The 22,114-nt window shown below is 37.9% G+C and overlaps 1 protein-coding gene across 1 annotated transcript; it reads left to right on the top strand.

Annotated features, from left to right (window-relative positions):
• Positions 1–163: 163 nt before the first annotated feature.
• On the top strand, positions 164–21,339 carry LOC144643841 (transportin-3-like). Its single transcript, XM_078503221.1, has 31 exons — positions 164–376; positions 3,279–3,368; positions 3,488–3,529; positions 4,058–4,126; positions 4,578–4,651; positions 5,176–5,239; positions 5,336–5,428; positions 5,832–5,879; positions 7,010–7,105; positions 7,248–7,322; positions 7,621–7,721; positions 8,011–8,086; positions 8,893–8,955; positions 9,242–9,388; positions 9,542–9,649; positions 9,790–9,887; positions 10,453–10,589; positions 11,459–11,589; positions 12,598–12,658; positions 13,086–13,177; positions 14,004–14,074; positions 14,411–14,471; positions 14,924–14,994; positions 15,318–15,387; positions 16,699–16,815; positions 17,780–17,874; positions 18,459–18,621; positions 19,686–19,761; positions 19,835–19,926; positions 20,052–20,164; positions 20,721–21,339. Exons 1-31 carry the CDS (start codon positions 179–181, stop codon positions 20,779–20,781), a joined length of 2,853 nt encoding a protein of 950 aa, XP_078359347.1. The 5' UTR covers positions 164–178; the 3' UTR covers positions 20,782–21,339.
• Positions 21,340–22,114: the final 775 nt, after the last annotated feature.

Here is a 22,114-nt window from a genome sequence, read left to right as displayed (position 1 = left end):
CGTAGCTAAAAAAAAGTGAAAAAATGAAAAATAGTTAATCTTCAGATAAGAAAACGTTTGTGTTGTTATTTATTTTATGCACCGAGTTAAATAATCCTTTTTACACGAAGTTATCTTTTCCGCTGTAAAGCCCGCTGTAAACATTTACCGCGGGATACACTAGTCCCCAGGCTTTAGAATGCAGCAATCGAACATAAGAAAATGGCGGCTACGTGAGACAGGAACTCATGTTCGTGAATTAGTTTCAGTCAATGAGACCAACATGAACCGGCCATCAGTAGATCAAGTCAGGGCTGTAATTAGCGCCTTATACAACAACTCGGATCCGACTGGAAAAGAGAAGGCTTCGGAATGGCTTCAAGAACTTCAACGCTCGGTAAGTACTTCGGAGTAATAAAAGCCATGCTCATTGTTGCCGGCAGACTTGACGTGGACTTTTTTAAGGCTTTGCTACCTTAATTTTTGCTATTGCTCTTGATCCTAACGTTATTCTTAATGAGTCCATAAAGTGTTACTGAAATAAGTGGTCAAAGTTATAAAGCGGGTATCAAATTCCAGCAGCAAAGAACTTTATTTCGCAACTGGGGTTTTCTTGGCTAGGGCATGATTAGAACTAATAGGTGTCAATCAAAGAGGTTTCATTATGGGCCAGGCGCAGTGCAGATTGTTTGCTGTGAGCAGAACTTTGTCCAGCTGTTTTTATGTCTAAACCGACTTCAGTTTACCAAAGAGGGTATGTTCTCACTGATACTTTGCCTGGGTGCAAAACCCTGATGCCCACCTGCTTCAAACCAGCATGTACTATTAAAAACCCAAAACAGCAAAATAAAACCACTGAAATGTCCAAAATGAAACTGCCGAAACAACTGAAACGGCCAAAGCAATCGAAAAGAAACAAATCACAGAAACAAGAAAAACCCATATTTACAATTTCTGAGAAGTAACTGTAAACAGGCTAACCCGAGTGCACTTTCTACTCTGGTTAATGGGTTTTGCTTGTTACGGTGATTTTGTTTCGTTTAGACCGTTTTGACCATTTCAGTTGTTTCGGCAGCCTCGCTCGTTGTGGTGGTTTTGTTTTGTTGTTTCGGGTCTGTCCCCTGCAATCAACATTACCTTAAGCTTAATTGCAAATGACTGTTAGTTCTTGGTAAGACTATAATTTCTCTTTCACTTTGTCTTTTGCTTGTGTCATGACAGTTGTCATGCAGGGCTATATCTCCTAGCATTAGTTCATTAGTACCCATTTATACACCTGGGTGGAGAAAGGCACTAGGAGAGTGAAATACCGGTATCTTGTCCAAAAAACAACACAGTGACCTGCGCCAGGGCTCAAACCAGGACTGCTCAATCTGCAGGGTTTTCAAAACAATCCGCTGACTGCTGGATTGCCACAAACTACTTGATTACACAGTGTATGTCACTCCCAGGGGGGGGGGGGGAACTACGGCTTGTAAATGACGAGGATGATCGAAGGATTTTTTTGGGTTTGAAATTTTCGATTCAGGGATTTTTTGGGGTCGGAAAATTTGGCAAGTATTTGACTTGATTTAAATAGGGGATTTTTTTTTGGGTATTAAAAACGCAGCCTCGTGGCGTATTTATGATGGTATGACGAAATAAACAAACACTAGCATACATTTTTATGGTTTTCTTTGTGTTATATTATTGCTCCTCCTGGCAATTTAGGGGTAATTTGGCAAGGGATTTTTTGGGGGTTATTTTTGGTCCAGGGATTTTTTTGGGTAGTGTCTGAAGACTTAGGGATTTTTTTGGGTCCTGAGTTTTGCCTCCATTCGATCATCCCCGTCATTTACAAGTCAGAGTACCCCCCCCCCCCCTGGGATGTCACTAGTTACTCTGGTCATAGCAATCAGCTAGTGACAAACAAGCTTAGCTTGTAACAGCTTCAAAATACTTTGAAACCCCTCAATCTGTAGTCCAGCTTGCTAACCCTTGCTAACCACCACACCTTCCATATGATCATGACAATGATAGTAATTAGTAATTGCCAACGAGACAGCCGAGCCAAGAGGCGAGGCTGTCGAGGCGGCAGAATCATAGAGCCGTGTGCGTATGAGTGTATAGGCAGAGAAAATCTTAAGTTCTGCGTAAGGGACTTTTTTTTACCATATTTGGGTGTAAGTAAACCCCATATTTGGGTTGTATTGTTCTTCCCAACTGGTTCCCAGTCTCTCACTCCTTGCTAGAGAGCAAAATTAATGACCAAAATGGCGTCCAGGCGGCTCGCTGTTAAAATTTTCAATGTGGTCATTCATCCCTTTACCGATAAATACACCTTTAGGGAATTATAAATCGAAAGAGAATACCCTACACAATATTCGACCGCCGAAAAAATGAACATCAAGGTCTTCAAAGCAATGGAATAATCTTTCGACTTCGGAGTCCTTTGATTTACGATCGAAGACAGACATGAAAATCAAAAGCGGACTGTTGACTTCAAATAGTAGGAATAACATCAATACAAAGCGACGCTCACTAAAATTACTGCATGTCATACACACAAGAAAGTCAAAAGTTTTTTACTTCTAACGACAAATGTAATGTTAACTTGAATAAAAATTTTGTTTCCAAATAATCCTTGACCGTTCAAGTTTTGTTTTCTGTTCAAATTTTTCAAGTTTTGCGTAACTGAACATGACACTTCGCATGCGAGACTGAAATCTGACCCGTGCATTACTGTCTCTGATTACTGAAAATTATTTTTAAAAAGCATCTTAGCAGTTTTGATTTTGGGATTTGATCTATAAGAAGTTCTTTAAATGCAACTATCCCTTTTGTGGACGGAAACATTTTAACCATCGCGTGTTGTATTTAAAAAACAGTGATTAAACCTCATTTATTGCCTACATTTTGTGACATTTTAACGTTGAAAAGATTTGTCAAGAGTTATCAATCTGTCAAACCCGTAGCCTGCGTAGCAGACATCTGTGTACGTTTTTAAGTGTGTTTAAAAGAGTGCGCGATCGCGAGAATACGCGCGCTGGAAAACTACGGCGCCTGCTACGCAGGCTATCAAGCCTGTGTCATTTATGAACACCAGAGAAATAGCACTTTTTCGCATATTACCTAAAATACAATTTACCATATTTTGGTCATTTCTAATATAGTTTTATTAAAAACCATTCACTATCTGTTCTTATGAACAAACATGAGTATTTCGCTCGTTGGCACTTACCGATGGGTACAACTAGTTATAGTTAGGTGGTGTAATTATATAATACCAAGAATTCAAATTTGATTTTTTTTCTTGTTAGATGTATGCTTGGGAAATAGCCGACCATCTTTTGAGGCTAAATGCCAATGTAGAAACAAGTTATTTTGCTGCACAGACAATGCGAACAAAGGTGTGTGAAAAAAAAAAACTTTTAATTAACCAGTGCCATTATGGTCAATATTTCTCTGTAAGGTTGATGACTGAGTATCCTTCTTCATTATTTTGTGATGAATTTCAATCCCTCTGTAGGTTCAATACTACTTTCATGAACTGCAACCAGCACAGTACCAGGTAAGACATGTAGTCAAAATCTTAACCATTTGTGTTAAGTTCTTTGTAATGTTCAGTAAATTTTATTTTTTCTTGAATGATTAAATGTCCCTGGCAGCATTTATTTTAAACTTGGCTTGGTGGATCAGCCTGGTGTTTATTTGAGTTTATTCAAGCCCAGATTTTATTAAACAACAGGTTTTATACATTTTTTGACAGATTTACACATTTTTTATTTACAACTTCAGCTTTTTATGCCTCAAGTAAATGCTTGAGGGGGGCTATTTTTAACTCCACCTTGGAGACCCGACATTTATTTGAGACCCAGCATTTATAAAGGAGTACAATGAATCATGCACATACATGTACAAGTCAAAATGTCCTCAGAGCTAAATTGTAATGGCTATGTGATTGGCATACATGTGTATGTAGGGGGTTTCACTGTATAAATATTATAATATATATAACATATGAAATTTTAATTATTTCTTTTTTCTCAAAATTAAATAAATTAAGTAAATTTATTTATCGCTGTCTCTTAACTTGCAGTCCCTTAAAGATTCACTTCTGGATCACCTTTTCACCCTTCATGATGTCTCTCATGCAATTGTCACACAGGTAGGCAAAGTTTATTCATTTTACCTTCAGTAGATGGTATTTTAGTCATGTTTGGAGCTTCCAAACATCACTCACTCACTGCTCAAAGACAAGAGACACGTTCACATACATTTCGAGTTGTGAGCTTGGGGTGGTTAGAAATACTGTACTTTAAAATTCAGAGTTTGCATTTATGTGACTGTGGAAGGCCATTCACATTGCGCGTAATCGGCCTTTGGGTATCTTGATATTAGCTAAAGTTGGATTGGAACACACTATTTTTTGTTAGTAGAGTTCTACTGGTAAGACTATTAAATATCCAGCAATAACTGCTGGATTATTCACACTATGCATGAAGCAATGTCACATAATGTTATGCACTTTAAGAAAATGTAAATGCAGGGATAAAAACTTGATAGCTTTAGATAAAACATAACCTAGCTTTTCTTTATTTCTATCTACTCAACACTAGTTGTGTCTAGCTCTCGCTGATCTTGCTGTTCAAATGCCACAATGGAAGGAAGTTGTCAGTGATCTCTCCCACAGGTATTTCATTTGCACTGACCTTGATTATAAATTCAGTTATTGTCTAAGGTCATGAATTCAAACCTTCATAACTAATAAGCAAATAGCATGGGGCTCCAGGTCAAACTGAAATTTGGGGATGTTGAATTTTTGAGAGGGAGGAAAACTGGAGAACCCAGAGAACAACCCTCAGATATAGGGTGAGAACCAACAACAAACTCAATGCACATACAATGCCGGGTCCAGAAAACAAACCCAAGCCACATCGGTGGGAAGTGAGCACTCTCGCCACTGCGCCATCCCTGCTCCCCCAAATTTTTTTGAGGTTGATTTCATGTCCAAATAGATTGTTTGTAATGGTAAATATGCAGCTTTTTATTGAAGGCATTCAGAATTGAATTGCTTTTTATAAGAGAGGGGCAAGCTTGTGAGAAAGATTAGATCTTGGTTTAATACAAAAGAAAAAATACCATACATAATGTACATGTAGTTATGTTAAACTTTTCCTGACCAGCTTTTATGTGATTTCTGTTTGACAATTTTAGATTTGGTTCAACCGTAGAGAGGCTACCTGTTCTTCTGGAGATTTTAACAGTTCTTCCTGAGGAAGTTAGTTTGCATTACTCTGAATCTTGATGATTGGTTTAATGTCAGATTAGTTAATAAAACACTTAGTGAAAATTTTTCTTTGTGTCTTCTGGATAGGTTGGAAGTCATCACCTTAGAGTAGGAGCCAACAGAAGAGATGAAGTAATACATGAGCTTCGTGCCTCAGCTGCTACAGTTCTCAGTCTCCTTGTAAGTATTCTTCAGACTTCTAAAGACGATATTGTAGCTAAAGGCTTTGTTGCATTTAGTCCAAGAAACTGGTACCACAGTAGAGGGCTGTACATATATTCCATATACAAATTCCTGAATAATTGTGTTCATATTATCATGAAATCGTGATTTAGGTACATTTGAACTTATATTTGTAAATATCCGTTTTTAAAATTTTTAGAGTTTTTAACTTTTTAACATCATTTTATTAATATTTTTTTATTGTAAAGCGCCATGAGCAATTAGTGGATTTTGGCGCTATAAAAATACTTTTTTATTATTATTTATTATTCAGCCCTGTCTCTCAAATGAAGGTTACATTATTTTTTTGTTTTTAAAGCAACTTTGATCATTAATCACAATCATTGCATGTTTACCACAGGCAGCTTGTGTGGGCCAGTTTCCAAATGATGCAAATGTGAAAGTCAGGGTAAGTGAACTTTCATTGTTTTTATAATCACTGGTCTGCAGCACTTTGCAGCAATAATGCATGTTGGGGTCCATTTCGTGACAGCAGCACATGCTTGCTGTTCAACAATGTGAAGACATGTCAAGTAGTTGTCCGTTTTGGCCATGTGTTCAAATAAACCCAATTTCGCTTGCCTAAACTTGTACACATCAAGTATTTGCAACATGTAATCTGCCAGGGGTGTATTTTTTTTACTTCCAGACTAGTAAGTAGTATTGTGTTATTAGGGTGTAATATCGGTATGATATCAAGAAGGATGCAAAAAACACAGTTCTGACACCAAATATAAATAAAAAAACTGGCTGAAAGTGGTTGACTTCGGTCTTTGTCTTGATTTGAAGTTAGATGTCTGGAATAAAATAATTAGCACAGATCCATATACATGTAGCAGTGTACATTGGCTAGTCTTCCAGCTTATTGGCAGTCCTGATGACAAGTTTAAGAGGTTGTTTGATTAACCCAGTATAGCTAAGAGGTCATTTTATCTAGATCTGGCATAAGATGAGCATGTGCATTTCCCACAAGTTTATTTAACATTGGGAACATCCCTAGAGACCGACAGTATATAAAATACTTATTATGCAAAAACTGAACCAATTTTAACTCTGATGAAGGTAACAGAGAGTTACCGAAAATTCAGTTTTATAAGTTCTTACCAACTTTTTAAGATCAGATACAAACCAAATTTTATTATGGTAGTATTGTCAGTATTACCTAGTTTTTTTTAAACCTCCACAACCTCACCAAGCAAGCAGCATTATTTTTGTAACATTACTTGTCTTATGCCAGATCTAGATAAAATGACCTCTTAGCTATACTGGGTTAATCAAACAACCTCTTAAACTTGTCGTCAGGACTGCCAATAAGCTGGAAGACTAGCCAATGTACACTGCTACATGTATATGGATCTGTGCTAATTATTTTATTCCAGACATCTAACTTCAAATCAAGACAAAGACCGAAGTCAACCACTTTCAGCCAGTTTTTTTTATTTTATTTTATATTTGGTGTCAGAACTGTGTTTTTTGCATCCTTCTTGATATCATTGTGGGAAACAAAAGAATGTAATTTGACAACTTTGTTCTTTATAGATGTTTCGCTGTGCTGGTAGTTGGGTGACCCTGAGTGCATTTCCACCGGTTGAATTTGTACAGAGTGATTTGCTGAAGTCAACATTCAACACACTGGTAAGTAAAGTTCTGTACCGGTACATGATACATAAACCAGTAGTCAATTATTAAAGTTTAGAGCCATCTCAGCCTCTTATTCTACACTTCTATACAATGTACCTCACCTGCCACTGATGTTTTTTTCTTTCTTTCTTTTCAGCATGAGGCAGATTCCAGTGATATGTTACATGAAGCAGCAGCAGACTTTGTTTGCAATGCACTTTATACATCTGAGGTATGTGTGTAATAACTACGTATTAAGTGGGTTTTTTTGTTGTCATTAAATTATATAATTGTATGTGTTAATTTCTTAGGAATATCCTATGTCTGTTGTGGTTGTTTTCAATCGATGTTTTAATTAAGTTTTCAATTCTCCTTGCTTGATGTGCAATAAAAGCTGATCAACTGCGCACACATCAGCAGCTTGCTCTCTATTTACAGCAGCTATTGACTCACGTTCATGATTTTTCACACGGTACTGTTAACTGAACTTTTGTTTATTTGTAACATGATTGCTTCCCTTTTCTATTTAGAACCTTGACAAACAGCAAAAGTTAGCCGAAGGACTGTTTAAATTTGTTATGATGTTACCTTCAGCTTATGAGAAAGCTGTTCAAAGTGAGGACTTTGACAGGTAATTGAGTTAATGAGCAACATGTACCGGTATTATTATTATTACAAGGTACAGTTTTAACTAATGCTTTGTGGACAAAAATGTAGTCTTAGGGAGGGGGTAGGTATTCAAAAGTATTTTTATACTAGGGCTCTGCCCTAAGGTTCAAACCTTTGTCATTTTACCATTTTTGGCAAAATGGTACCCCTTTACCTACAGTGTGGATACACTATATCCATTTTTTAAACTTTTCACTTGAATAACCCCTCAAAATAATTTTTTTAATTCATTTTTTATGATTATTTTACAGAGCACTTAACTTGTGCAGAGTTTTCACTGAAATGGGAGAATCTTTTCTACCTGTAATTGTGGAGGCACCTGGAAGGGTAAGTGTGCATAATTTTTACTCTTCCTGCCGTAATAATATGCGATTTCAAAATCTATGATTTTTACCCAGTAGACATACATTATCTGAGTTATGTGACACACCCTTTTTTGTGATGCCACAACAACAACAATAACTTTATTTGCACCCTTTACATTCAATTAAATTAACAATACAATAATAAAAGAAATCAAGTAAAGTGCATGGCTGCCCAGAATAACCACCATTGGCTAACAAGATTGGGCAGCCATAATAAGATTGGTAAAAGGTAAAGTCTGTGTCCGAGCCTAAGTGGCCCATACAGCCGGAGCTTATCCCGGTTTCTGTAGCATTAAGCGACTAGGAGTATTGCTACTCCCCCATTAGATGGGATGCTAGTCCATCGCAGGGTTACCCCCCAGCAGTAAGTTCGCCGGTACCCATTTATACACCTGGGTGGAGAGAGGCACTGTGAGAGTAAAGTGTCTTGCCCAAGAACACAACGCAGCGCCCCGGTCAGGTCTCGAACCCGGGCCGTTCGACTCGGGGCCGAGCGCGCTAACCATTAGGCCACCGCGCCTCCCACATAATAAGATTGGGCAGCCACACAATTATATCCAATTGAATCTTTTATTTACATTTGTAAAACAGTGAAGATTTACACTGCAACAGTTTTATACTTATCTCTTATTATTCATTTAGCCACTGTTAATAATTTTATGGGATTCTTGTCTGATTGAAAGTCCTAAAAAGTTTTAAAATCCAAGACAAGTGAGATGTAAGAAGGGTGAAAATCTGTATAGACTGTTGAACTGTCTTTTCCTGCAGGACCTCGGAGATCTAAGAACACTCACCATAATACTGACTTGTGTGAAGTACCATCAATATGAGGTATGATATCCTTGTTTACTACAATTGTACAGTGCCAATATTTGCTGGAGAAACTTTTCTTATGCCATGATATATGATGGATCCCAAAATTAAGGTTAGCAACAACAGTTACTTTTTACTAGGAAGTCGCTAAGAAAATAGTAGTTTCAATTGCAGTTTGTAGCTCTCTGTGAATTTCAAAATCAGACTCCTTAGTTCCCCATCAAGGGGATGCCAAAAAAAATCCTCTTCCACAATCCCCAGACTGCATACATGCAGTATGTGAACCTATTTGTGCTTATGTCAGGTTGCAGAGGTAACATTCAACTTCTGGTATCGCTTATCGGAAGCTTTGTTCAAGACTGAAGATGAAGCCAAGACAGCCCTTTTTAGACCTTATTTTGAAAGCCTGTTTGAAGCACTCTGTGTCCATTGCCGACTGGAAAGTGATGCTGTAAGTACCCTCATGTGACTACTAAGCCTGTAAGATAACTGTATCTTGTTTATTCTTTCATCTTGTCAAATGATCTTTCTGCGGAACAGTGTTGCAAACGTGGATTAAACTACTGAAGTTGACAACATTGTTCTGTTTTGTTTTATTCTAAAGGAGGGTATCCCAGATGACTGTGATGAGTTTGGGGAGTTTCGTATCAGGGTAGCAGATCTCATCAAGGATTGTGTGTTTATTGTAGGATCAGGAAGTTGTTTCAGACAGGTAGGACAACTGGGATTAAGCAAGTCTAGAGAATTACAATTCCTGGATTGGCCTTTCTATTTAAAATTGTATGAACACATTACTGTGTAGTTTACCATGCAAACTGATCAATTCATACCTGAATTTTTTTATTCTGATAGATGTACAACAGCCTTGTTCAGCAAGGAAACGCAATACCCTGGGAAGCGTCAGAAGCCATCTTGTTTGTGATGTCAACAGTTGCCAGGAATGTGCCACTGTAAGATGGTTTTGCCTTGTGATGAAGTTGTTGATTGCATACCGTACTTTGTTAGTGCATGTTCAATTATCCACTTTTTAGGGAATTAAGATTCTAAGGATATAATGGCTTAACCCAGTGGGAGAAAATGTACATGTATATGTTGTGGTTTAAATTTATCTTTGGTTTAAAAATAATTTTTCAAACCAGTTTTTTTTTCATTGTCTCATATTCATTGTCATAATCTGAAACAGTGGGAAATAAAATCAAACTGTTTTGAAAAATTTCCATTTGCAACCAATGATAAATTTAAACCACAACATATACATGATTGTACAGTCTAGCAGTCAGTCACTAGATTTTTTTTTTTTTTTGATTTAATGTTTATTAAGCTCAGGAATGAAGAGTTTTTTTTCAATATTTACCTCTCCAACTTCCGTAGGTAACAATCTTTGGTCAATTCACTCAGGTGATTTCCAAGAAAGAATTCCCATCATTTAACCTAAACTGTCCCATCATCTAGCTCCCGTTTTACTCCGTAATTTCTATTGTAATAATTACTATCATTGTTATCTTTCTTCTGTAGGGATTTTGAAGTAGTTGGTCATTTCCTGCCAGTGGTGTTAAATTTACCATCAAGCTGTCATGTTGCTGTTAGACACACCAGTATTAAACTTGTTGGTGAACTGGCAGATTGGATAGAGAAGCATCCTGAATATCTTGGTATGGAGACTAAATTTTGTTTTGATTTGTATATGTTGTGGATGAATTTTATCTTTGGTTTAAAATTTTTCAAACCAGTTTGATTTTTCTTTTTCTTTTGTTTCAGACAAATGGGACAGTGAAAAATAAAAATCAAACTGGTTTTAAAAAAATTCAACCAATTACGAAATTCAAACACAACATACATTTTTTCAACCAATTTTTAATTTTAATTAATTTTTATTTTTTTGTTTCACATTCATTACCATAGTCTTAAACAAAGAAAATTCAAAATCAAACAGTTTAAAAAAATTAAAACCAAAAACTGGGAACCTCAGGAAAAGCCTTTTTTGTGTGTTTTGTGTACTTGCCTTTAAGCAGTGTTTTCACCAAACATTTTCTGTACCTACAAACTGGGAATAATACTTAAAAAAAAAAAAAAAAAAACGACTTTTGAAGGGTAACACAATTACTGGTGTCCCAGTAGTTTTCATTGTGGCCCTGAATCCCTGATCGAATTGGAATTTAGAAGTGTTGGTTTTTGTGGAGGGAGGAAAACCGGAGAACCCGGAGAAAAACCCTCGGAGCAAGGACGAGAACCAACAACAAACTCAACCCACATATGACGCCGGGTCCGGGAATCAAACCCGGGCCACATTGGTGGGAAGCGAGCGCTCTCACCACTGCGCCACCCCTGCTCCTCAAGACAAAATAACAGCCATCTAGAGTCTTATCTTAGTATTAATAATTATCTAAAGCTGAAAATCAAAGTCCTCATGAATCATAAACTAAAGAACCATAACATTCTCTGTAAACTATTGTAAGTTGCTTTTTTGTTGGGGCTTTGTCACTTCTTAGATGTCTTAACCTAATTTTTGTTTCTTTTACAGATCCTATCCTTCAATATTTGTTGTCTAATATTCAAGATCCTAAACTGTCGTCCGTCTCAGCATCAGCTATTGAAAGCCTTTGTATGTCATGTTTTGCACAGATGACAAAATATTTTGACGTATTAGCTCAGGTAAAGAAGAACTGCTTGTTAATGGCTAGCTGAACATAATCTTTTAACTTGATTTCTATGTATGTCATTACCAATATTCATTTAATGAGTAACATGGGCTTGCTCTTTCAGAGAACAAATACTTTAGGTATATGAAATCCCTGAGATTAGTTAAATAATCCAACTACCTTATTGTTACTTATTTTCGCGGGACTTAATTTTTGCGATTTTCGCGATTTTCAAAAAATCGCGAAATTAAAGACCCGCAAAAATTAATTCCAACCGATTTCTATTGTATTTTTTATGCTAATTACGTAGTTTTGGCCAAATCGTGAAAATTAAGACTCGCGAAATATTCCTGTTCCATTTTCGCGAAATTAAGTGCCCGCGAAAATAAGTAACAATAAGGTATCAGAACTTTGGTCTGGAGGGGGATTTCGTATGTAAAACTGATGTGGGTGCTCATCGTACCTTTTAGGGGATAAAATTTGTGGTTTGGTACTGCTTGGGGTGCTAAAATCTAACATGACCTATTTGAATTATCACGATACCCTTAGGGTGTCACAATGCCCTTAGGGTATTGAGCTGAAATGGCCACAGAAAATATTTGTCAGTTAACTGGTCTTTTTCTTTCTCTCAAGACTTGAATTAACCAAAAAAATAAAATGATATACATTCAGTTTGGGAGGTGGGTGTGTTGTTTTAGAATAAGTACCAATTTGGGGGTGAAAAATCAATTTGAGCCACGCCATCAAACATAATTCTGGTAGCTGTTAGAGATGTTTTCAAAATCACCCCTGTAATTTTTTAGAAGAAAGCGCACCCCACCCATCCCCCCCCCCCCAAACAACATGGAAAAAGCCCTGGGTCAGGAATGAAGTCAACAATGACATAACACCACACATGAAATTAAAAAACTTCATAATGTATCACAAAGATATCACACACAAGGTATGATAAGACGTTAGTTTCACAATGAAGTGAACTTTAAAATATCTTTTAATAGTAATCTTTAAATATCTATCATAGGTGGTAGTTGCAGCGGATTCACTATCTATCTCACATGATTCTTATATTGGACTCCTGAAAGGTTAGCTGTTTGTTATATACTTTCACAAACTTATTAATAATCCATCGAGTTTAAACAAAGAAAATCATAGCCGAGAAGGAAGTTTGGATTTACAGTTTTATTTCTCCGTTTACTTCGTAGTTTTTGTTTTGATTGAGAAGATACATCCAACACTCGAGACAGTGTTTCATCGGTTATCCAAACACCTTGAATTTCATCAAAATACTCTGCTGCTTGTCTTAGTTTAACTACTTTCTTGGTGTTTGGATATCCAGATGAAATACTGTCGCTTGTGTTTGATATATTACGTATGAAACGTACAAATGAAACTCTTTGTTGCTGCGTTAATCCACTAGTGAAGATTGAAACTGAAATGCCTTGAATTTACATGTTTTGACCATGTCCAGGCAGTGTAACTTAAATCAGTTTACATTCTTATTTGTTACAGGAGTGTGTAAAGTTCTAGAACGAGTTCCTTCTGACAAACTTTCTGAAGGCTTACATTCTATATGTGGTATTCATATAACGTCTCTTAAGCAGGTGAGTCTAACAATTCTAAGATGATTCTATTTCACAATTGTCATGCAACATGGCTAAGTTATCGCGTAGAGCACATGATAGAATTACGGCATAGGAGGAGGAAGACTTGAAATCCCGTGGTCCTGGGTACAAGTCCCATACTGACCAATGCCTGGAGTAGTTTCATGGTAGACCCGAGTTCAACTTCCCAGGCACGCTTGTAAATGACAACTGGTTCTTCTCCTGCCAGTTGGAAGTTTTAACCTTGTTTTGAATTTGCAATATTCGTTTTTAATGTTTGAAAGCTCAGCCCCATCAGCACTTGTGCTAAATTAATTACCAAGGGTAATAAATGTCTTTTTCCCATCAAAATGAATATGGAAAAGACGAGTAGTATGTCAGATGTCTCAAACCTCCTTAGACTGTCCACAGCCTTTTTTTTTTTTTTTTTTCAACGCAAAAAAAGCGAGCGCGGCGTCTACTTCTCTCGCCGTTCTTTCTCCACGCTCATCGATCGAATAAAATACGAAAAAAGAGAGCTGTGAGCAGCCTATAACCTCCTATAGGTATGCAGATGCTCTTTGGGCTCTTCTTCTCCCTCCTGGCAAACGGAATTAGCTGCTCTGTTAAGCAGTCGTTCAAGTCAGAAGAATGAGTGACGAGCCCAAAACGCGTTTGCGAGGAAGCTAGGACGTCTCTTGGGCAGGGGAAGAATCAAGCGCGCAAAGCAGATTTCTGTTTACTATTTTAGCTAACGTGAACTACTAGGTGGTTCATTTTTTGCAGATTGTTCATAACCTTTCGTTTATTTGAAAACATTTCTTATTCTGATGTTTCTATTCCCAAGATTTTATCAGCACCAGTGAACTCGTATCCAGACCCAACTCTTTGGCTAGACAGACTAGCAGCCACATTTAGGTGAGCATGCGTGATAACACTTAGGGCTCGAGACTAACGGTAGCCAACTAGCCAAAGGCTACTAAAATTTAGGTTTTGGCTACCAGGTTTAGCATTCCTACTAGCCATTTGGCTAGTGAAAAACTCGGAAAAGTCAACCGTCTTGATAGAAATCAATATACCTGACTAGTGAAAAATAACTTTTGGCTAGTAAAAATCTGACATGTCACTAGCCAGTAAACCAGTGAGTTAAAAAGTTAGTCTCAAGCCCTGACACTCTACGCTCATTGCTTTACGAATCATGAATGTTGCAAACGCACTAACTACATGTATAAATTAATTTTCACTGTGTTGCAGATATATCAATCCCAAAGTAGACAATGGCAAGGTGCATCCAGCACTTACAGTTGTGGAGGAGGTAAGCCCTTCTGGACTGTGCAAATAAAACTATGAATGAAGTAGTGGTGATAGCAAGTTTTAGTCAAAGGAACTGTGTCACGGATTTTAGCTAAATTTAGACATAAGAAAAAGGACCACTGAAATGAGTGACATATAAAAATAACCACGTAAACAGTGATGGAACATTTTAATAACACAAAAAAATACAAAAAAAAGTACAGATGGACAAACATTGTATAAGAGTAAAACAGATTGCGATATGGTTTTTCCAAAACTGTTAGGCTGAAAGGTTTTTAAAGTATCTTTTAATTATAACGCACAGGAGGCATAAATTGGTTGTCATTTTGGTCCATAGGAGAAATTACTTCGCTACCATTATCGTAGCGAGTACGTGGCAAATTTAATAAGACAGACTGAACTCAGCCGTGACACAGACTCTTTAAGTCAGTTCTGATGTGTTTGGCGTTGCAGGTGTGGCCAATACTCTCCAGTATCTGTGATAAATATCGGGCTGAACTCAAGATTATTGAGAGGTGCTGTAGGTAAGAAAGGACCTTTTTATTTGCTTGGAAGTTGTCGTTGTTGTTGTTATTGTTTTTACCTTCAATTATAGTCTGGCCCAGCTTGTCGAGCACATAACATTAATTGCATTGTTGATGTTCCTTTGTAAGATTCACTGGATAGTCAGTGAGATTTTGAATCGTTGCAATACCTTGTTGACACTGTGACTTAACTTAAACCCTGGATAGGGTAACCTCTCTTTAAAACCACCGGGCCTGTCGTCATTTACTATACTTAGTTATCCTGTTACACTTTTCCCATCTTTATATTTACTTATTTTATTCAATCTTCATGTGTTCTTCAGGTGTATTAGGTTCGCAATTCGCTGCCTTGGTAAATCGGCCATAAACTTGCTCTCTCCATTGGTGTCACAGGTGATGTGTTTTAGTTCAAAAACAGTACTAAGTAATAACACCTTTTAGTAGAAACTCAGCTGTGTTCTATTGGGAATCCGCTAATCTGATTGGTTCTCCCATGGCACGCGTTGCTCTTTTAAAAAGAAACAATTTTTCTTGATTGTAGGTTTTGGACTGTAATCCTTTAGAGTTTTTACTAAAATCAAAGTGGCTTTAAGCCACTAAACTCGGAAAAGGGTATTATGAAACAAGAATCGAAAACAACAAAGTGACAAATAAAGATTTGCCGAAACAATTGGTGTTAAACTTTCCACACTTTAGTTCACTTTATTAAGTTTGATTGTCACCTAGCTGCTTATCGAGAGCAGGCCGAAAGGCCAAAAGATAGAGTTCCCATCCGTTGCAACTTGTTTTCTTTCTTTTTACTTTTCCTTTTTGTTTTTTTGAAGGTTAGGAAAAATAATAATATCATTGCAAAATTAAGTTTTGGTCTATTTAAAAAAAACTGACATTAATACAATTTTCGGCTGGTTAATATTATGTAATTTAACTAGAAATGTCGTTAGTCAGAGGACAGGTCTAATTCTCTAGAAGTTTTAAAACACTTGTACGCATTGCGTGCCTATGTTAACAAGAATGGAGGGAAGGAGTGAATTCACTTCGCCCACTACAACTCTTTTCCGAGTTAAAAATTAGACTACCGTATTCGCCCTCGTTTTCTATGGGCGATAGTACACCATTCTTACTCATTAATAATGCCGCTCATTGTCCGGCGTGGATACGATATGGCAAAAAAGATTGTGGCCGAGGCATTGAGTGACTGGGTGAGAAAGCACTATAGTTTTGTATTACATCGCCGAAGGGGAAGTGGGAGGGTCGAAAATTCACCCGAACTTCCCGGCTTGTGTATCTCTTTCGAAATGTCCCAAAACTAAACAAAGGGATCTTTAAATACGGCGATTGTGCACGTGGTGTTTAAGCGTTACCTAACGCGACTATCTATAAACCAATGGGGTTATATAATCCACGCACTTCTGAATTCCGCGACATAATTATGAATGAGAATAGTCAACAAGCCTCACGCTCATAGAAAACTTGTAGACTGTTGGCTTCGTAGTCTAATTGTAGACTGCGTCGCAGACGTAATCTAACCTTGGCTATTAACGGACTTATCCAGGGGTTTAGTTTCGTCTGCGGCGCAGGTTATCTTATTGTTAAATATAGAATCGTTCCCTGTGTTAATAGTGTATCTTGTTACGATCATAATTCAAGTTTTGGTTCACAAGCAAGTGTTATATTGTAACACCACATTACTGTTGTCTGAAACAGATGGTGAGTGTGTACGGTACCAATCCCCACTCGTGCTTTCTGTACCTGGGCAGTATATTAGTTGATGAGTATGGTGACGAATCTGGATGTGTCCCGGGACTTATTGGCATGACAATGGTAGGTTTATAAAGAATAATCTGTTTAATTACTAACAAGACTTAATATGGTCATAAAGTTTTCCATTAACCTTGTACGTGTATCGTTTTTACCGTTTTGGCGAATATTATGTCATGTGACGAGTAATTATTATGTTGTGAAGGTTAGCAGAATATTAGGTATCCGAGAATTGTTGATCCTGCGGTGCTTTCCAGTAAGTGATGTTGCTTGGCAACATGACATACTTTGATAACATCACGTTACGTAGCAACATAACTTTGCCAGTAAGTGCTCGTACAATTTTCTTGTTGGTTAATAAGTATCGGAAACAATTCGGAGATGTCTGTAACACGACTTTTTACAAACATTGAACTTTTTCTCCTTTTTCTCCTTCTTGTTGTTACAAATAAATTTTCTTTGAGGACCACCAATCAGGGCCGCCATGAAAATGTTCTATAACATTTACTGAAATTCGGCGCTGATTAAAAAGTTTTCAGGGCCGGGTTGTTCAAAGCACGATTAAGCTAATCCAGGATTAACGCGAATTTTGATCTCAGCTTTTCAACTTTTCAGTGAGATTTTCTGTTTATATTTTCCGTCGTTCAGTTTTGCCGTCGAATTATCTCAAACTCCACAAAACGTGCGCAATAAAAACACATTTACATAAGAGAATTTCAACCTTCGATGAACTTTTAATCCCGGGTTAGTGTTGATCGGCTTTCGAACAACCCGGCCCAGGTTAGCCTGTCGTCTAGGTCACGCCGTGTTACCTAGCAACAACTCTTACGGAATCTGTGTGCTCATTCAGTTTTTGGTGTCCCAGTTCAGAACAGAAACAGTACAAGCTTCATCAAACGTCGCCTAGAATTACATTTAATCTTGGTATTTAATCTGTGGTATTTTGTTGTCCTTGTTGTGGTGGTCTTCTTACAGAAGTAAAATGCATTTAAACTGAACTCACGCTTTTTGGTGTGCAATATTTTAGGCTTTTTGTGGACCAGCATTTCAAATTTTGAGTCACGAAAGAGGATTGATTGAACATCCTGACACTATTGATGATTTATTTAGGTTATGTGGCAGGTGAGAGAGATGTCGTTTGTTTGTTTTGCATTTAGTGATTTGATTGTAAAAGTTTAAAAGTCTGTTTTCAAACAAATCCGGAACATAACCTCCCTTAGGTATGACCGCAAGTAAATGCCCACAATTAGGCAAGAGTACATGAAAAAATTAGGAAAATGTCTTTATGTAGTCGTATAGTCCTAGTGTGAGTTCCATCGTATACCGTAAAATCTCGGTTACGCTCCCCCGCTTATAAGCCCCCCTGGTTATAGACCCATCTACCTGGAAAATAAATACATCCGGTTTAAGCCCCCTCCCCCCCTCCCGGATATAAGCCCCCTCTGCTGGATGACAGTCCTGAACAGTCTGAGAACAGGGCTAAATGTTACTTTATTATGGCTTTTTAACTTAGGAACGTTTTTTCGATCGACACTGCCGTGGCTCGTTTTTAAACGTTTTTTATTCTGCTTATTACCCCGCCCTCTCCGTTTATAAGCCCGCCCATTGTATGTTACCCCTTACGAAGTTGTATAGCCCAGGGCTTATTAAACCGGGATTCTACGTTATTGTGTTATCTTACGTGTTTTTATTTTGTTTCTATGCAGATGCCTTCAGAAGTGTCCTCTGGCATTCCTCAAGTGTGATGTTGCCGTCCCTGTGATCCAGTGCGCAGTAGCTGCCAGTACCCTGGAACACAGGGACGCCAACTTATCAGTAATGAAATTCCTTAAAAGCCTGATCAATAGCGTCACAGAGAAGGATAAGCTGGTATGACTCAGACGTGTCTCTGTTTTCTCCTCCCTTCTCCCTGATCGGAAATGCTTGCGTACATCGTAATGTATCATTTGTTTTTCCGTTATTGGTTCGTTATGTTCTTTCACCTTAATCCTGTTAAGTTCGTCTCATAACATACTCTTTTCTGAGCTCTTTTTGGAGCCTAAAAGCGGCCTCACCGGCTTTCCCTACAAGGCTTTGCACACAATGCAATTGAACAATAAAGATTTGTTGATTGGGGAAGAAAATGGCGTTTTGCGAAGCTTTCTCGAGTTGCGAGGCCGAAACCGTACCGTTTTGTGTTATTTGTAACGTAAACCAACTATATGCCACGATGACAGATATTATCGAAATTGTCCACCTGTTGTATGAAAACATAAGTAAATGTATATAAGAATGGATGGATAGCAGCGAAATTCACCACAAAAAGATCCCACGGGAGCCTGTCTAGCCTGCATCGCAGACGAACTAAATCCCGGTAATTTTGTGATACGTGCGGCTGCAACGCAGGCTAGAGCCTGTCACTAGCTTCCGTCACCCGAGAGAAGGGGAGGGCAACGGCGTTAGGAGTAAACAAGCCCCATCGTTAAAGCAACAGCCTAGAGCGGTTGTCTTAAGTATCGAAAGTCATTCGCATTTGCTTTGGTTTTGCATTACTACGGTTAGTGTCAGATTGGTCCAAAAATCTCGCGCCACTACATCGTTCAATCAGAAGTAAAACCAAAACTAATCGTAATTCGTTCGCACTTGTTTTCCCGTGCTTCTCACCAGATGCCTGTATTTACTTGGAGTTTTGATTGGTTCAAATGGTTTCTTGTTTCCTTTGTGATTGTCCAGAGTGATTTTTACGGTTTTGATTTTACGTCACTCAATTGAAAACCACACTGAGTCAGCTAATGGATTGAACATTGAGTGGAATCAGCAGAGGATTGTTGGCCATCTTTGTTCATTTTAATTTACCGAAGTTGTGCCCTGCTCTTTAGACTACTTTAGATTCTTCCTTCTGCATGTTCAAAGGAGATGCCTTATAATTGTTTTTTTTTTCTTTTTCTTTTTAGTCGCAGACTGATTTTCAAGAGACGCTTTCCTTAGTGCAGAAGATTCTTGCTGCTCACGGTCAAAACATAATCACCGGTAAAAGTTATTTCGTTTTTTGTCTTTTATTTCGTCCTTAGTTTATCAGTGACATTGAATTTTGTATTTCCAGGTCTGATTCAAGCGTGCGCTGGAGCCCTGCCATCTTACATGGTGTTGGATGTATCTGAAGTGTTGTGGGAATTCATTACATTCTGTCGAGAGGTAGTATTTTTTCTACTTACAATTCAAAAATAGCCTCTCCTTGTGTGTGTGTTTTTTTTATTTATTATTATTTAGTTCAGGATAGTCAGCGGTAAACTTAATACCTCTCTTCATGTAACGTGCAGGAGACGTCCAGCTGGGTGGAGGTTTCGCTTAAGTCCATTCAAACCCAGGCTGTACCTGGCCATGTGATAGCTACTCCTCAACAGCTTCACGAGTTCCATAACGCCTTGATAGGGTGAGTAGTTCCTTACTGTAAATCAGATGACTTTACCCCAAAATCACTTTGTGAAATTCTTGGGAGTTGTGCGAGTGTGAACTTCACTGACAATAAAGATACTACTCGCATCCCTTTTCGTTGGCGTTTTACCATAATTCTGTCAACTGCATTAAAAATCGCTTTTCTCATTCAGGCATATACTGTTATATTGGTCTTTCCTATTTGGAAATTGGTCCCTCTCATTCAAAATGTTAATCAAAAAATTTTTTATGCCACCCTTTTCTACCACAATGATTTTTCTTTCCTCGCAAAATATATAAGATCTGCTTACTGAGAGTGCAGTAGTATCTTCAATCTGGTATATCAGTTCTTGCGTAGAACTATCTTAAGACTCCATTACTCTTTAATTAAATAAGAGTAAGTTAAAAAGTTGGTATTGTCCAATTCTCAGTTCAAGTAATGGTTAAAATTGAGAAGTTAATGGCGATTGCTGTTATCCTCCAATTACTACCTTCTATGAAAACAAATCTTTCATCAAAATTGGGCCACCTCACTGTGAATTGTGTGTTTTTAGATCTCCAAATCAAGATGCTGTGTGGAAAGCTTCCAAACGTTTTTCTCGCCTGTTCAGATGAGACCAAACTACACTGTAAGTCGGAGAACACGAGGTCAGAAACGTAGTGCGAACAGTGTGGTTAGTGACGTCACAGAGCAAGCACCGAGTCAGTCAAGGATCGTCAACGATTTGTGCCCAGCTCAAGGCCTGGAAACCAGTCACGTGCCAAGAAACATGTCAAAGTTTGTGCACAAAGTGAGGGAGAGAAAAACAAGGACAGAATTAAATAGCAGTTGTATAATAATTATTATTTTAATCGCTCAGGAGGAATCTGAGCACATTGCTTCTTCGTAGCAAAGAAAACTCAGAAGCGTCTTTATTTACATTTTAATATTTGTCATGTTCAGTTGCCAAAGTTGCTTGTGAAGTGATGAACTCAGTTCGGATATGGACATATAAAATGGCGTGACAGAACTGTTGCATCATATTTTTTATGATAATGTTGCTACGCATCTTTTACTTTCTTAAGGCAACAGAATCCTTTTTGTTTCTGTTGACTTATGGACTGTCTTGTCTTGACATAGATTCTTAAAGTAATTTATCTTTTAGTAAACTGGCATTGGCATTTAAATATCAACTGGTGTATTGTTAGTAATTTAGCACTTTATCAGTCCTTCTCTTCTAAAATCTTCCCGCCCCCACCCTTGGCAGTAGGCCATTTCTGAGTTACCCTTTGCCTCTGTTTCAAAACGAGTCTACGTGCGAAACCATTCATATGAAAATGACTTCTACCTACAGGCCCATTTTCATTTTAATCAAACTCATTTTCATTTGAATGGTTTCGCACGTAGACTCGTTTTGAAAAAAGAGGCAAAGGGTAACTCGGAAATGGCCTATTCAGGATAATCCCAAGAGTGATAACTGTATATTTTCCTCTTACAACATTAGCTCGGCATTAATGTTTCGAGTGACTAATTCTTCGAACGATTTGGTGATACTACTGTTCCCAGGCTTCTCTCTCGTTATGCATGAGCGGTGACGTCACGGAATGCCTCATTTTGGCTGTAACCAAATTCTGATTTCGACCGGCTATAATGCTGGGCAAGGTTGCATAAAGCAAGTTAAGACTAAGTGGGACTTTGTCAACTGTTGTCTGAGTTCCTAAGGATTTTTCCCCAACAGCATTGTTTCCCATACTTTTAATCCACGTTCGGTTGATTTAAACAATGTATTCCCGAAAGTGTGCAAGAAGACCTTCCATAACACCTGGAATGGTTGCAGAAAATCTCACTAAATAAACTTTATGCAACCGGGCAATTGCCCCGATCAAATGCTTACAAGCAGCACCTTACTCATGCCTTTGCCCAGCAAAGTTTGGTCGTCTTTTTTGCCGGCAAGGCCGTAAAGACTGA

Source organism: Oculina patagonica, chromosome 2 (assembly GCF_052425735.1).
Source record: "Oculina patagonica isolate OP01 chromosome 2, crgOcupat, whole genome shotgun sequence".
Taxonomy (NCBI): Eukaryota; Metazoa; Cnidaria; class Anthozoa; order Scleractinia; family Oculinidae; genus Oculina; species Oculina patagonica.
The sequence above is the reverse complement of the archived record's forward strand: the minus strand, read 5'-3'. Positions and strand labels throughout refer to the sequence as shown.